Consider the following 14,067-nt stretch of genomic DNA (forward strand, 5'->3'; position numbering starts at 1 on the left):
AAGCAAGAAAAAACAGACAGAATGAAAGAATAAAACACTTAAAATTGAAAGAGAAAGGAAAACAGAAAGTTAAAGACCAAAAAAGGAAAGCCAGAAAGAGCAAAACAAAAGAAAGAAAGAAAGAAAGAAAGAAAACATCTCTGATTTCCCTTATCTTAAGGTATCTCAGTCTGTTATAAACCTGTACCAGACCTTCAGTAACGGTATTTCTAATGTCCTGTGGTCCTTAAACTGACGCTGCTGCTGTGTTTGTGGTTGCAGTGGCTGATAGGAGACAGGGACAGTCACTGTGGGGTCATCTGCTCACGGACACAGGGGAAGCCGGTGTGCGGTTCGGACGGGCGGAGCTATGAAACCAGCTGTGAACTGCAGAGGGCACGCTGCAAAGACAAGACACTGACACTCGCACATCGCGGCAGATGTCGAGGTGAGAACTGAGCGTGCAAGTTTTAGGTTCTTTTCTGTAAAGCTTAATTTCAAGAAAATATTGTACTGTCAAATCACTACATGCATGGACCTGTTTGTGGTATATAAGACAAACAGACATAGAATGGAAGAACTGGTCCCTATGTTTCACAATATACTTCTTTTTGTGCAACATTCTTAAATTAAAGCAGTGTATGGCTTTCATCACCAATTTTTTGTCAAATTTGTAAAAGCTGAGTGATAACCTCATTATCACTAATCCATTATAAACACAGTCTGTTTGTTTACATAACAAACCGAAACATCACTCGGGCCTTTTCGGAAATTTTGTCATGGAGTGCATTGTGGGAAAGGGAATTCCATGCAGCAGCAATTTGGCCGTCTCTTTGTGAGTGCTGAACCCAAATGTCACCTTTACCTCCATCCACTGACTAAACTTATTCTTTAAAACAACCCTGGTGGACTGTATAATTTTATGTTGCAGTGATCTGGCTCGTTTTCTTGGCGAATCTGTGAGAAACTACTATCGCTTCCCACAATGCACTTCACGACAAAATTTCCAAAAAGGCCCATGTGACGTTTTGGTTTGTTATGTAAACAAGCGGACTGTGTTTATGATGGAGTCATCTTAGAAGTTGTTCACTGTAAGGGGAGTGATTCAGGTGTATAAGCACAGAAAGACTAATGGATTAGTGATAATTAGGTTATCACTCAGGTTTTACAAATTTGAAAAATAATGTGTGACAAAAGTCATTCACTGCTTTAATGAAAAACAATAAGCCCATTTGCTGCCACAAATGTTACTGAAAATTATGCCATCAAAATAAACAAAAGCATGTAAAATGTGTGGTACACATTAACCATGGAATCATCCACAGGCCTGACTGTGACTTTTTTTTATCGTTCAGGTAAAAACTGGGTGAGAATTGATCAAACAGCAGTGGCACCGACCTCCACCTCAGAGGGGAGAGACCTGGAGCTGAAAGGTAAAGACCTGGAACAACAAACCCAAAGCAGGGTTCCCAAATCATTATATGTTCACATGTGGAGCAGGATCCTAGTGGTGATGTTTATCCTGGTTTTGATCATATGTGAGACATGGCATTTACACAGAACACAGAAATCCGTCTCCCTGTAGACATAATATCACTAGTATCTTGGCGACCTTAAAATGAACCATGATAACCACGTGTGCGGTTTCATATATAGTGGATTTAGTTCAGATTTACACTGAAAATCTTGAAAAAAACCCAAATATCTCTATACCTCTATTCTGCTCCTCTACAGTGTTAGCATTAGTTTAGAAATGGAATCTGCTTATCTCAACACAAGCTTCACAAAAGCATATGCAACCGTTGCACATAGTGCATGTCTAAATTAATTTGACTGTAGCTGTTGAAAATGAGGCCTTTTTCCCACCCAGTCTCCAAGGAATTTCTAATTCTTTCATTACGTAAACCCTAAACTCTTTATCTCTTCCTCACTCCACAGAAGAGATGCTTTTGCTCCTGCTCATGTTTGTGTTACGTTTCTTGACTAAAGTTACACTTGTGCCAGTAGTCTGCAGTGTTCAGACATCAGGGTAGGTGATAAAATGCAAGGCAAAATTATTCTAATATGATTTATATCATATCACATTTTATTTAAATTATCTTGTCATATTTTTCCTTTTCTTGAAAGCACACAAGGACATTCCATAAAATATAAACAAATAATAAATGTCTCTGAAAACACTGTTGCCTCATGCTGTTTCCAATCAGGGCAATTATTTGATGTAAAAAAAGCCAAAACCTTTTCTTCCCTGGGTCTCAGGAGGATATATTAAAGTACTTTGCTATTTTACTCATGCATTTTTGCCACGACAATCATTTTAATTATTTTGAATTTTCTATTCTTAGATTTCTGATTAGGTTAAAAAAAAAGTTTAAAAGCACAAATAAGTGTCCGGTTTCTTCAACTCTTGCTCAGGACCCAAAATCTTTAAGATTCAAGACCGTTATTTGTCCCCGGGTAGGGGCAATTGTTTCTGCCGCAGTAGCAATTAAAACAAAAACAATGACAACAACAAACAGCAATGACAAAACAAAGTGAAACACATGACAGCAATCCCATTAAACATGATAATTACTGATATTCACTACGATGTATACTATTTGTATCTTCTATTTGTATGTATTGCTTTATTTATCAAAAATGTAAAAAAGAAAGAAAATGTCACAAATAATCCACAACATTTATAATATTCTATTCTGGTTTCTTTCAGCACACTACAGGTAGTATGGTCCAGTTTGTTTATACTGGGATAAGAACATATCCAGTTTATGCCAGCTTGTCATTGTAAATGAGAACTGGTTGACCTGCCTGGTTAAATAAAAAAATAAAAATAAAAGTTTGTGATGCACAAAATAAGAACAGGAAACTCCACAAGCTAAACTTCTGTGTATCACTATGTTAGCATTTTAGTAGAAAATGGTAACATAATGATGCACCCACATCCCCAACAAATGATGTAGTGTAAACATAATGAACTACGTCTACTTCATATAAACCTAAAGAAGTGGTTTATGATGTTGCAGCTCCTGAAGTGAACACCAGAGCAACAGGGGAAAGTGGAACAGAATGAGAAGATGTCTTTCATTTTCCGCCTTTCTGTAGGCGTGTAAGTTTTTACAGACCAGGATCACACACTTCTTCAGTCTCTGGATGCCAGCCACTCAACAACAGCAGAGATTGATAGGTCTAGAGTCAAGGTTGGAACTAGGCATTTCCAGCCCCTTTTCAGCCCTCTGTGTTCATTAGGAAAACAGCAGACCTGCCTAAACCCATTTTTGGAGTGAAATCTGTTCCCTGTATGGTAATACGTGGTTTTGTTTCATAATATGTGTATTGTGTGCCAGGGGAAGGAAAGCCGGGCAAAGCTCACACAATCTGTGCAGATGGGGCAGGCCTGTTTTCTCGTGATGAAAACGCTGGTTTATTTAAGCAGGCAGTTCATGAACTGATTCTTGTTTACGATGACAAAGTCTGGCGAAGTCAGGCTTATTAAGATGTGCGTGAGATTCAGATTAAACATAACAGATAAATTTGACTACAATGCATATAAACTGCTAGCAGCAACAACAAGCAACCACAAACAACAACAGATGCATAACTACAGTGATTAGAACAGGGAGGTCTGTTTGTCCATTATTTAGAAAGAAATCGACAACAACTTGTAACAAATTAGCTCATCATTTAGGCGTTCCCACATAAACACGTTCGGTATAACCTAGGAGAATTGCTTTTTTAGGCGGGTACTTGCGATGTTTGAATAAAATATATAGATTTAGCTGATGCAAAAAAAAAAAGACATGCAGACTTAAGGCCTGTAACAACTAAGAAAAAACCTACACAAGTCACAGGCACAACAAACCCCGCCCTTCGCATGTATTGTAGCTTATTTTGGCATCGATCCAGCTGATGTCATCATGTCTATATGTGTGCTGATGTCAGCATATCAGTTGCCTCTATATATGTGCCACATCTGAAGTAAATTGAAACAAAATTGATGTTTTTATAGACATGTGACATTTTGCCCATTATATGTAAATGGGGGAAAAAAAGATGTAAAAAAAAATTCATAAAAAATTTGAACTTTGACCTACTTTTCCTAAAATGTAATGACATCTATTCTGTGTCACTGGCAAACTATAACCCAATCTGGTATGAATTCAACAAACAGTCTTGCTGCTAAAGTGTGAACAAACAAAGAAAGGAAGAAACCGAACCAAAAACAATTCCCCTTGCCTCCCCTTAAGGGGCAGGATAATAAATTTAACTTTGAACATAAAGCAGTGTGCTGCAACTAAAGATAATTTTCACTGTGAGATTCACCGTGACCTTCCTGAAGTAGAAAATGGTTAAAGTGTTGATCAGTTTTTCACAAAATCTAAGAGGGCATCCTTTGGTTTGCAGTTACAAGACAGAAGAAATCAGAAAATATCCCTTTGTTAAGCCATGATGTCACTTAGTACTTCCGGGTCCAATTCTGCTTATTCCTCTGTGTTTAATTTGCTGTAGTACTGTGTCCCTGATTCCATCAAACACATCCACTTGTCATTCTGTCACTTTCCATGTGATGATAAAGAGCAGAGAAAGTAGATGAGTGAGGCTAAGTAAATAAGGAAAGCTGTTAACTAAAGGTACAAGTCTAAAGCATTAGCTCCACTGCCTCTTCCAAACCAGATCTTGATGGATGCTGTTATAGAATAAGACTTTTATGAGATGTGCAACAACTTCACACTTTGTGTTTTGTTTGTCAGACCTTTATCTGTGTTGTACAGTATAGGGGAAGGTAAACAAACGTACAATTTAAGTCAATACACAACTGAGCATGAGGTGACGCAGTGCACTGTAAATGCACCTGCATCGTAAAACAGAATTTAAGACACTTAAAGTTGTTATCCACACAAGGTAAAAAAAGAAAAAAAAAAGACAATAAAATATTGCTCTAATATCTGTATTTGATTTAAATAGATGAATTTGGTCATTGGAGCAAACAGATGGACCCGGGAATAAATTGTATGTCACTGTGACATCAGACGTAACAACATAAAAATGCTAGGAAACTGAATCTGAACTGGAGCAGAACATGAACTGAAAAATGATCAATTGTCAAACCAGGTGTTGATTAATTTAACTGTTAAAAACGATTTCATTAATTGTTGCAGCTCTATAACGTAAAATCTAACTTAGTTCAAATGCTTCTAAAATTTTACGATTTTCACCTGCTGCAATAGTTCCATCATAGACATATGCTAAAATCTCAGTCTTGTTGGTGTGAAGTTCTTCTGTGGCAGTAAATAGCATGTTGTTTTGAAAGGTGGGACACACAAACGAATTCAACACAGCATTATATTACAAGGCTATACGTTATATAGGGTAACTTGAATAAATTAGACACTAAACACTAAAGTTATCTTGTTGAGAAAGCAAATATAGAGGGTGAGACAGCGGTTATTTAATATAGAAATGTTAAAAGACAAGTATCTACAAAGACAGTACAGTAGTAAACACTGCCTTTTACTGTTTGGCTACAGGAGGTAAAAATGTCCTTGAACATTATACCTCTGATGCAACCAAAACATCTTTTCAGTTTTAGCGTTAAACATATCATTTAGTGCATACTTTGTTCACTAACTTAAGGCAGTGGTTGTGTAAAGCTGGTGCAACAACCACTGATCATTAAGTAGTTTTTACATTTCCATAAATCTTTTCTTTGCCATTTTAAATGTGTAGTTGGCATCTTTAAAAGGACACTGGACAGCTTCTGCACTGTCTCAATGAAACATGAGCAATGCAATGTTTAATGAGCCCTGGTGCTGCATAAAGACTAAATATAGTCAAAGTGCAGGTTTATAAATTCACCTAACCATGTCTGTCCCGCTCTGTGACATCATCAGCCAGTTGCGGCCGTGTCCGCGGCCGCTATGGAGGAGACAACATGTCTGTCTCCTCTCAGGTCCAGAGACAACTTTAATCAACTTTTATTTATTCAGGGACAAGGCTTGCCAGAACTGGAGGACTGTGGTGGCCCCGGTCAGCTCCCTGGTGTGAATGTGTAGACACGAACAGTTGAACATGACGCTCAGTGAGTGGAATAAAAACAGTAGCTGCTGATGGGACTTTAAACTGGTGACCAGCTGGTGTGAAGCCCACTTTATTCTTTGACCTTTCAGCCACTTCCATCTCTGTCCCTGGAGAGCAGCTCTGGCTCATCAGAGCAGCAGGAACACAGTTTCCACTGACATTTCAAAATATCAACATACAGTAAATGACGCACACTTTACAATGAGGTGCTCAGACGGAGGAATGTCTTGTTTTAGCTCTCTGGCATACTGTATCTGTGATGTAAAGGATTTATAAAATTAGTCTGGATGGAGAGTTAGAGGCACCACTGCTCACAATAACTTACAAAAGAGGCAACATTTAAAGCTACAGTAGGTAGAAATCTGGAAAAGAAAACAGAGAACAAAAAGACTGGCTCCTCTGGCAGCTTTTTGTCTTGAGACTGAATATAAAGATGATGTTGTTTCATGTAACTAGTCATTACAGTTGCCAATCACCTCACCCACTCTGAAAAGACCTGTTATTGAGCCAAGAGGAGGTGCAGACATTGAATTAACAAAATGCTGAGAGGGCGTTGCAGGATTTTTTATCAATGACAACTAAAACCCCCCACCCCCCACTCCCTTCCCCTCAAGGAGCCATTGCTCTTTGATCAGGCTGCATTTGTAAATAAGAATCTGTTCTTAACTGTTTGCCTGGGTAAATAAAGGTTAAATTAAAAAAAAATATATATATAACCCATTGAAGCTTTAAAGGGGTCATATTTTGCTAAACCCACTTTTATTATTCTTTGGTACATTTATTTGTGTATTTGAACCCTAACAGTTCAAAAAGTCTGAATTTGAACCCTCCAGGTGCTGCAAAGCGATCTTTATATTAATTAAGTGGATTTCTACAATCTGTTTCAATTCCTTCTTAATTTGTTACATTTATAACTAGTTACGTCATGACATTTGCACATATAAGGTCAAGACTGAACAGGGGAAAAAGGCCTTCAGGTATGCAGCCCCATTCACCTGGAATGAACTACAAAAAGGCCTGAAACTGAAGGATCTGGTTTTGTTGGACACTTTTAAGAAGATGTTGTATGACTTAGAGAGGGAGACATCTGGCTGCAGATGTTTTACCTGACGCACTTTGTCTACATTTCATGAGCACTTTTCGCAAAGTTGACTTTGGAAGGTTTAACTTGTCTATGTGCTTTTTATGTATTCGTTTTATGTATGGAAGTCTGTAACTATTTAATGTACTGCTGCCCGTCTTGGCCAGGACACTCTAGAAAAAGAGATTCTTAATCTCAATGAGGTTTTCCCGGTTAAATAAAGGTAAAATAAAATTAAATTAAAAAAAAGACTTCCGACGAACATTTCTCCGCCATAATTGTTTATCAACAGCAGCGGTTGTAGTCCATACTGAAAATATGTCCAAGCTTCGAGCTGATTACCTAACATGTTCAGTTGTTGGTTGTATTAACGAACCCAAGTGGCTAAATGGGACAGAGCAGCACAGAGGGTGTGAAGTGGCTCAAAACGACCTTTCTGGTGTCATTACTCAGAAATATGGTTGAAGATGGACCTGTGGAGTTTAATTAATGAAGAATTCAGACCCAAGCACAGCATTTACAGTTTATGTAGACCACAAGGAAATGTTTTAAAATGCATAATTCCATTTTAAAAAAGCAAAATATCACTCCTTTAAGGACAAAAAGATATCTGTTGTAGCATAAGACATGGAAGAATCTCCAGTGAGGAAACACTATGTGCAGGGTTCTACCATTAACTTTATATAAAGATGAACACTGAGAACACTTCCAGTTTAGTGCTTTAGTAGTTTAGTACAGCACTTTGGCCACAGTAAATATCAAATCAAAGTAAATCCATGAAAATGACTTGACCATGAAAGGTCTTTGGGATCAGTTTGTTTTCTGTAAGTAATCTGATGTATTGAAAATGCAGCTGTTATGACTTATTGCGTTGTGTCAGAGGTGTGCCCAAGAACCAGACAGGTAGGTTTACATTTCTATTGAGTAGACTCTATTCTGGCAAAAAAACCAAAAAAAAATGAACAATATGACTTTGGTGATGCTATCAGTGTGAATACAGAACAATACTGAGTACTAGGTAACGTGGCTATTTATGGTGGGTTAACATTTTTTACTGCCTTCCCTACAACACGATGTTCAGTACAACTGGCTTCAAATCCATTACTTTCAACAGGCTTCACATGAGAAGTGTGCTGTTCTGGTGTACATATTGCTTACACTTAATTGTAGTTGATAGTGTTAAAACCAAGGATTCAGTGGTCTGTAACGGTCTAAATCTTTACTCCACACTCTACAAAATGAGTTGAAAATATGCTTCCATGTCTCATAATGACGTGACGGATATACCTAATAATGACCTCAGATAAATGCAAAAAAATTATACTCTTGCTCTGAGCCATCCTAAAATTAAGGCATTTTAAATAAAATATTGGGGCCAAAAATAGGACCGAAATTTGGACATGAAAAACTACCTAGGTGTCCGTGCATTTTATCTGGAAAACATGGCTTGAAATAGTCTTATATACAACTATAAATAAAGACACTGTGTTAAATTTGAGGATCCTATTGGTTATTCTAATCCAGACGTGGGGTTTTCATGAATCAGCAGTCTCATTCCAGGTTTTGCGTGTAACCCATTGTGTCCACTCGCTTTACATGCAAAACCTGCCCACATATATACACACATAAATAAATCGCGAGTAATTTTGCAACAGCGGTCATTTTTGTGAAACACTCTGCCTTGCATATTTAGTTAGATTCCCAAAATGTACCTGTGAGAAAATAAAAAGATATATAAAAAAAAAAAACAGTAGGATGTAATTTTCATGTTCTTTTGTTTTCGTGTTACATGCGGATTTCTGTATTTTTGTCATGTTTTTCTCCCTGCCCCATTACCAAAACTTTGCCTATGAGCAAGGCATTTCAAAGTCAGTGCACTTGAGCAGCTCAGAAGCCAGCAGAAGTGAACTGTGGTTATTCTAAGCAGCTCTCAGGTGTGAAAAGGGTGTTTCTGACAAAGAACATACGTGGTCAGTAAAAACAGCGCTGGCAGAGGTTAGCATGCAGTGTATGAGAACAGACTGTCCTGTCCATATGTTACAGATGCAGGTCAGTCCAAGTGTCATGTTGAGAGGACCCAGGCTCTGGAACAAGCCAGAAGACCTCAAGAGTTTATCCCAGAATGCAATGAGGATGGAACATTTGCACAGGTCATTGTTAGATCATTCACAGCTTTTGATCCCTTTGAATCCATCCATCTCCTTCTTAACTCTTCTGTTACTCACTCTTTCATTTTTCTTCATTTCCTTCACACAGTCCAAGTTTTCTTTCCAAAGAGTGTTATTATTAAGTCTTTGGCATCATCTTGTGTTGTTGTTTTTACATTCTAATATACCAGCTAATAAAATAAGTATTATTAGTTACTCATTTTTTTGTATTTTCTTACCTGTTATTATGCCTTTCTTGCCTCTGCAGGTCCAGTGCCATACTATGACAGGTTATTGTTGGTGTGCCAACAGCGATGGAAAGCCAGTGAGTGGCTCCTCAGTGCACAACAGGACCCCAGTGTGTTCAGGTACTGGAGGGCGAATGGCCTGGCAGCCTGTGAATAAAATGTACAGCGTTTTACAAAAAGAATCCTTAAACCTTTGTTCCACACCAGGTTTCTGATGTCTGAGAGTCTGTGGCCAACACAGCCTGCATCTGTCCTTCATTAGTACCGTGAACATTAGTGATTAGAGTTTTAGTTATTTGTGCAATCAGAGCAGCTCCACTTCACAGGAGCGTTCAGCAGGATGTCTGACCAAAACTCAGACCTGGTATGAGGGTAGGATGAGTACTAATGATTCTTTACTAGGATGGAGAAAAAGCAGGGCCAGCATATACAGTTCTGTTGGCTGGATTCGTCTGACTTTGGAGCAAACAAATGCTTGGAAACCAAATTTGGTGTTTGAGCCAATTTAGTGTCATTCACTTTAACATTTGGACTTTCACTAAATTTAATAAAAACAACTGGGAATTGAGTATTTCTAGGCTTCAATTTGTTTTTTTTTATTAAAGAAATGGCTGAGAATGTCTGAACAATCATATTAGTTTAGTATTATATATGGTAAAATGCTGTGCTTTTCACTGAATCATTGTGCATTGTTTGACATATGAATACAGTGGCGGGGCTGCTATTTGATTCCATTGTACTCATGACAGTATACATAAATGGGTCAAAACATGGTATTCGAAATCTCTCTGATGGGACATTTTAAGGACAATTTGACAGATTAGTGTTGCTAAATGACCCACATTTTTACTTTTAAATTCATGTTTGCTTTAGTTGGACCATAAGGGAATAGCCAAAACAATGAGCTACTTTATATTGAAATAAATGTTGGAATGGCAATCAGTTAAAGTTCGCTCTCTTACGGGACATTACTGTGTTTTGACCCAAACCTAGATGTCTGGGTATCTCTAGATGCATAAATACGTAGATTTCTATTTAGTTATGTCTATCTAAAATATCAGCAAATATATGCTATTTCTGAAAAACAAACAGACAAACAAAAAACAAACAAACATGGAAACAATTTATGCTATACAGGTTCATTGTAATAAATGTTAGTCAACAGGTAATAAGGTCATGATAAAGAGGTGAAGTCCTGTTTCTCCTGACAATTTAATGGGTCAACAAAGCTTGAATTTGTCATGATGATAGTAAAGTAACATCTAGTTTAGTGTGAAATGGTTCAGTGGACTATATCTCTTGTCACATGCGATAAATGTCACCAAAACACACCAAAAAGCGTGTTTCACTTAAGTTCTTGGAGAATCAGGTGAAAAGGGACTATAAGAAGTGAAGTTTACAACAAATGTCCCAAGATCTTCAGGCACTCTGTGGATCATAATCTTGCGGATTATGATGATGTCACTTCCATTATTTTTGGTAGTGTAGTCTTTTTATTTATGTATTTTCATAGTCTGATACTTCACCAGTTTTATAGCAAACTGCGACTTTCATAACATGTACATTGACAAACATGTATTGTTGTGACATAATTCACATCAGATCAGAAAATTAATTGTTTCTTGCATTGTAATATGATTGGTTTCTGAAAAAAGCTCCTGACTGGCTCAACTGGAAGGGGTGGGACTTCACCTTATTATAGACCCTCATTAGATGCTTATAAGCATTGTGTTAATTAAACTATGTAAGAATTAATAACATAAAAAAAGCTAAAAAAAACCAAAACAAAAACATTTAGTGGTTACCACTTTAAAGAAGATAATAATATGTTATAAAATTTGTATGAATTTAGTTTAATTGTTTTAATAGTGAAAAAATGTAGGTAAATCTATGAATGTATTATGTAACCGTTACTAAGATTTTTTTCTTTAAATTAAGTTTACACATTTTATTTTGTCTTTAATAGTAGTTATTATGCTCTTATTACCAGTCAAAGATGCTAATAATACTAATAATGTTAATTACAGCCTTTTTACTTAAGACCTCTTACAAGCAGCTTAATGTGAAATGTGTAGGAAGCCTAACTGTGCTGTGGTAGAAGTAGAGGATACAGACTGAATAATACCTTTGAGATACAATTAAAGGCAGTCGGTTTGCAAACAGGGCGTGTTAAACTATGGGCACATGTGCATTAGATGTCATGTGCCATATAGCAGGTGTAAGGTCAACGAGAAGGCTAATGGCCATACATCCAGGGGCCTCTCCGCCCTCCTGCCCCCCCACTCGTCTAACTGCTCTCAGCAGGCTGCAGCAGAGAGAGCACAGGCTCTGCACACTCATCCTGGATGGGAACACTTTATGATAATCACCGTCATTTTCCCTCAGAAGATAATACACAGGGGTCTTTGCCAGAATTGGATTGCACAGTCACTAGAGCATATGGTGCAAATTTTGTGTGAAGAGTGTGGTGAAAGTGGTCGCATGCCCCTCTGAAGATCCTCAGCAGACTGCCAGAGGCTTCCCGATCCTTCTAAATGTCTCGTCCTCTCAGCGTTTACCTCTCTTTGCTTGGGTCTTTTGTTCTCTCTGTGCTCTCTAAATTTCCCGTTTATGCCACTAATCACCCGTAAGGCTTCTTTCAGCACCTGCTGTGTGTCAGCCCTTTGAACAGAGTCAGTAAAGTTCACCAAAGGAGCAGGACTACACGTGCATTTTAACCTGAAAACCTAAACCTGAACGCTCCACAGAAGGAGCGATTGTATGAGGTACCTATCTATAGTCACTGTATCACCTACAGTAGATGTTGGCCAGCATGACCTGACTTTGGACGTGCAGACAGATTGGTTTTAACCACCCAGGAATAAAAAAAAAAAGTCATTTATTTTACCTCCAGACAGCCCTTTCCAACAGGGAACTAAAGAGCTGATATCACTCTGTCCAATGCCATAAAACTCCTACAAAAACAGTCATTTTACCTCATGGTACGCAGGAGTTTCTGGTTATTGTGTTCAGCTTGCGTTTGCTATCATTTGACTGTGATTGTTTAACATGTTACTTCTGGTACAAACTAACTGGTGGAATAATGCACATATTCTGTGAGATAAAATTACTGCTTTTGTTAAAGGATTGTGGTGGTTTTGAAGAAAGTGGTGAAAATGTTAATACAGTGACCACCAACTACTGTAGGTAACACACTGACAGTAGATACCTCATAGCAACCCCACTTTAAAAAATCAGATATAACCCTTTAAATGAAATAAAATGAGTGATATAAAGTTATACAAAACACAGAATGGTGAGATGGGGCATTGCCACAGCTACCACATAGCTCCGTTCAACTTTCTTTGTTTACTCCTCAGTTCAGTCGTTGACCAAGAAAATTTTACTTTGGCTGGTAAAGGTCTTTGCAGGGAGACGTGTGAGGACAGAACGTGGGAATTGGCATTGATATGTAAATGATTCTAGAAAAAGTCCATAAAAATACTTTATTTTATATCATGCATTGTATGATATGAATACTATCGATGCACTACTTAAGTATTAATGCACAACAAGAACAACACTAGTGTTCAAACAAAACAAAACTGTGTATTAAGTATAAATAGCAAATTGAAACTATTCCAATACAGCGCAAAAGTTCTGCTCTGTAAAAAATTACATAATAATTTGCTTCTAACATGGAATGAGGTTGAAGACTAAAACATGTTTTAAACCAATTTTGGTCAAGTTATTGTTTCAATGTGTTGAGAAGCTCGTAGGCATAGAAGCGGTTTGTTTTTACAAGGACAGTTTTAAGGAAACAAAAGTTCAGGGAACAGCTGGGGGGGGGGGGGGGGGGTCGAGACTCTACAGTAGGGGGTGGGGGGTATCCCTGTAGATCTACACCTGATTCAACTCAAGATGGTTAAAGGCAGACAAGTGTAAGTATGAGGTTCATTATTGTTGAGCTCAAAAGTAAAAACTCAGCACAGATTTACTTTACATCTGGAGAATCCACTGATGGAGGCGATTCAACTGAAATTCATTTGTTTCAGCCTGAAGTCAGTGATTTACCCCTGAGTATGTACAATTGAGACTCATTCACATTTTGTCATCAAGTAGACATAAAAAGCTGTAACCAGTAGAGTTGTGTTATTAAGTAACACCTAGGCTGTGCTTTTACAACAGCAAGCAAGCAATGTTTATTTTATATAGCATCTTTCACAGACAAGAGAAGCCACAAAATGCTGCACAAAAGACAATAAAATGCAAACAGTAAAGTGCAGTGAGATGCATTCAGAGTATTTTACCAGTCTTCAGTAGAACACACCCCTAAATAATCAGATGTACAGTAGTTCACAAAACAACAACACAGTGTCTACCTGTCTCTTGCATAAGATCCGATATCTTCATTGTTTCTTGCAAAGGTATGTATGTACACTTGTGACGGCCTCAAACTGATACTGGGACCAGTATCTGATCATACAGCTGCTTAAGGTTCTTCCCTTACAGTCCTCTCCATCTCAGACAGACCTTCCTTTACTGACATGCTCAGACG

At 37.8% G+C, this 14,067-nt stretch overlaps 1 protein-coding gene across 6 annotated transcripts in view; it reads left to right on the forward strand.

The window, feature by feature from the left end:
* Positions 1 to 14,067, forward strand: part of smoc1 (SPARC related modular calcium binding 1) — a 92,697-nt gene that overhangs the window by 29,044 nt on the left and 49,586 nt on the right. For all 6 annotated transcript variants that reach the window (XM_030126702.1, XM_030126700.1, XM_030126703.1 and 3 more), the window contains exons 2-5: positions 262 to 427; positions 1,335 to 1,412; positions 9,179 to 9,285; positions 9,551 to 9,650. In XM_030126702.1, the coding sequence (XP_029982562.1) occupies positions 262 to 427; positions 1,335 to 1,412; positions 9,179 to 9,285; positions 9,551 to 9,650 (451 nt within the window). The remainder of the gene's footprint in view (positions 1 to 261; positions 428 to 1,334; positions 1,413 to 9,178; positions 9,286 to 9,550; positions 9,651 to 14,067) is intronic.

The sequence above is a fragment of the Sphaeramia orbicularis genome, chromosome 22 (assembly GCF_902148855.1).
Source record: "Sphaeramia orbicularis chromosome 22, fSphaOr1.1, whole genome shotgun sequence".
Classification (NCBI taxonomy): domain Eukaryota; kingdom Metazoa; phylum Chordata; class Actinopteri; order Kurtiformes; family Apogonidae; genus Sphaeramia; species Sphaeramia orbicularis.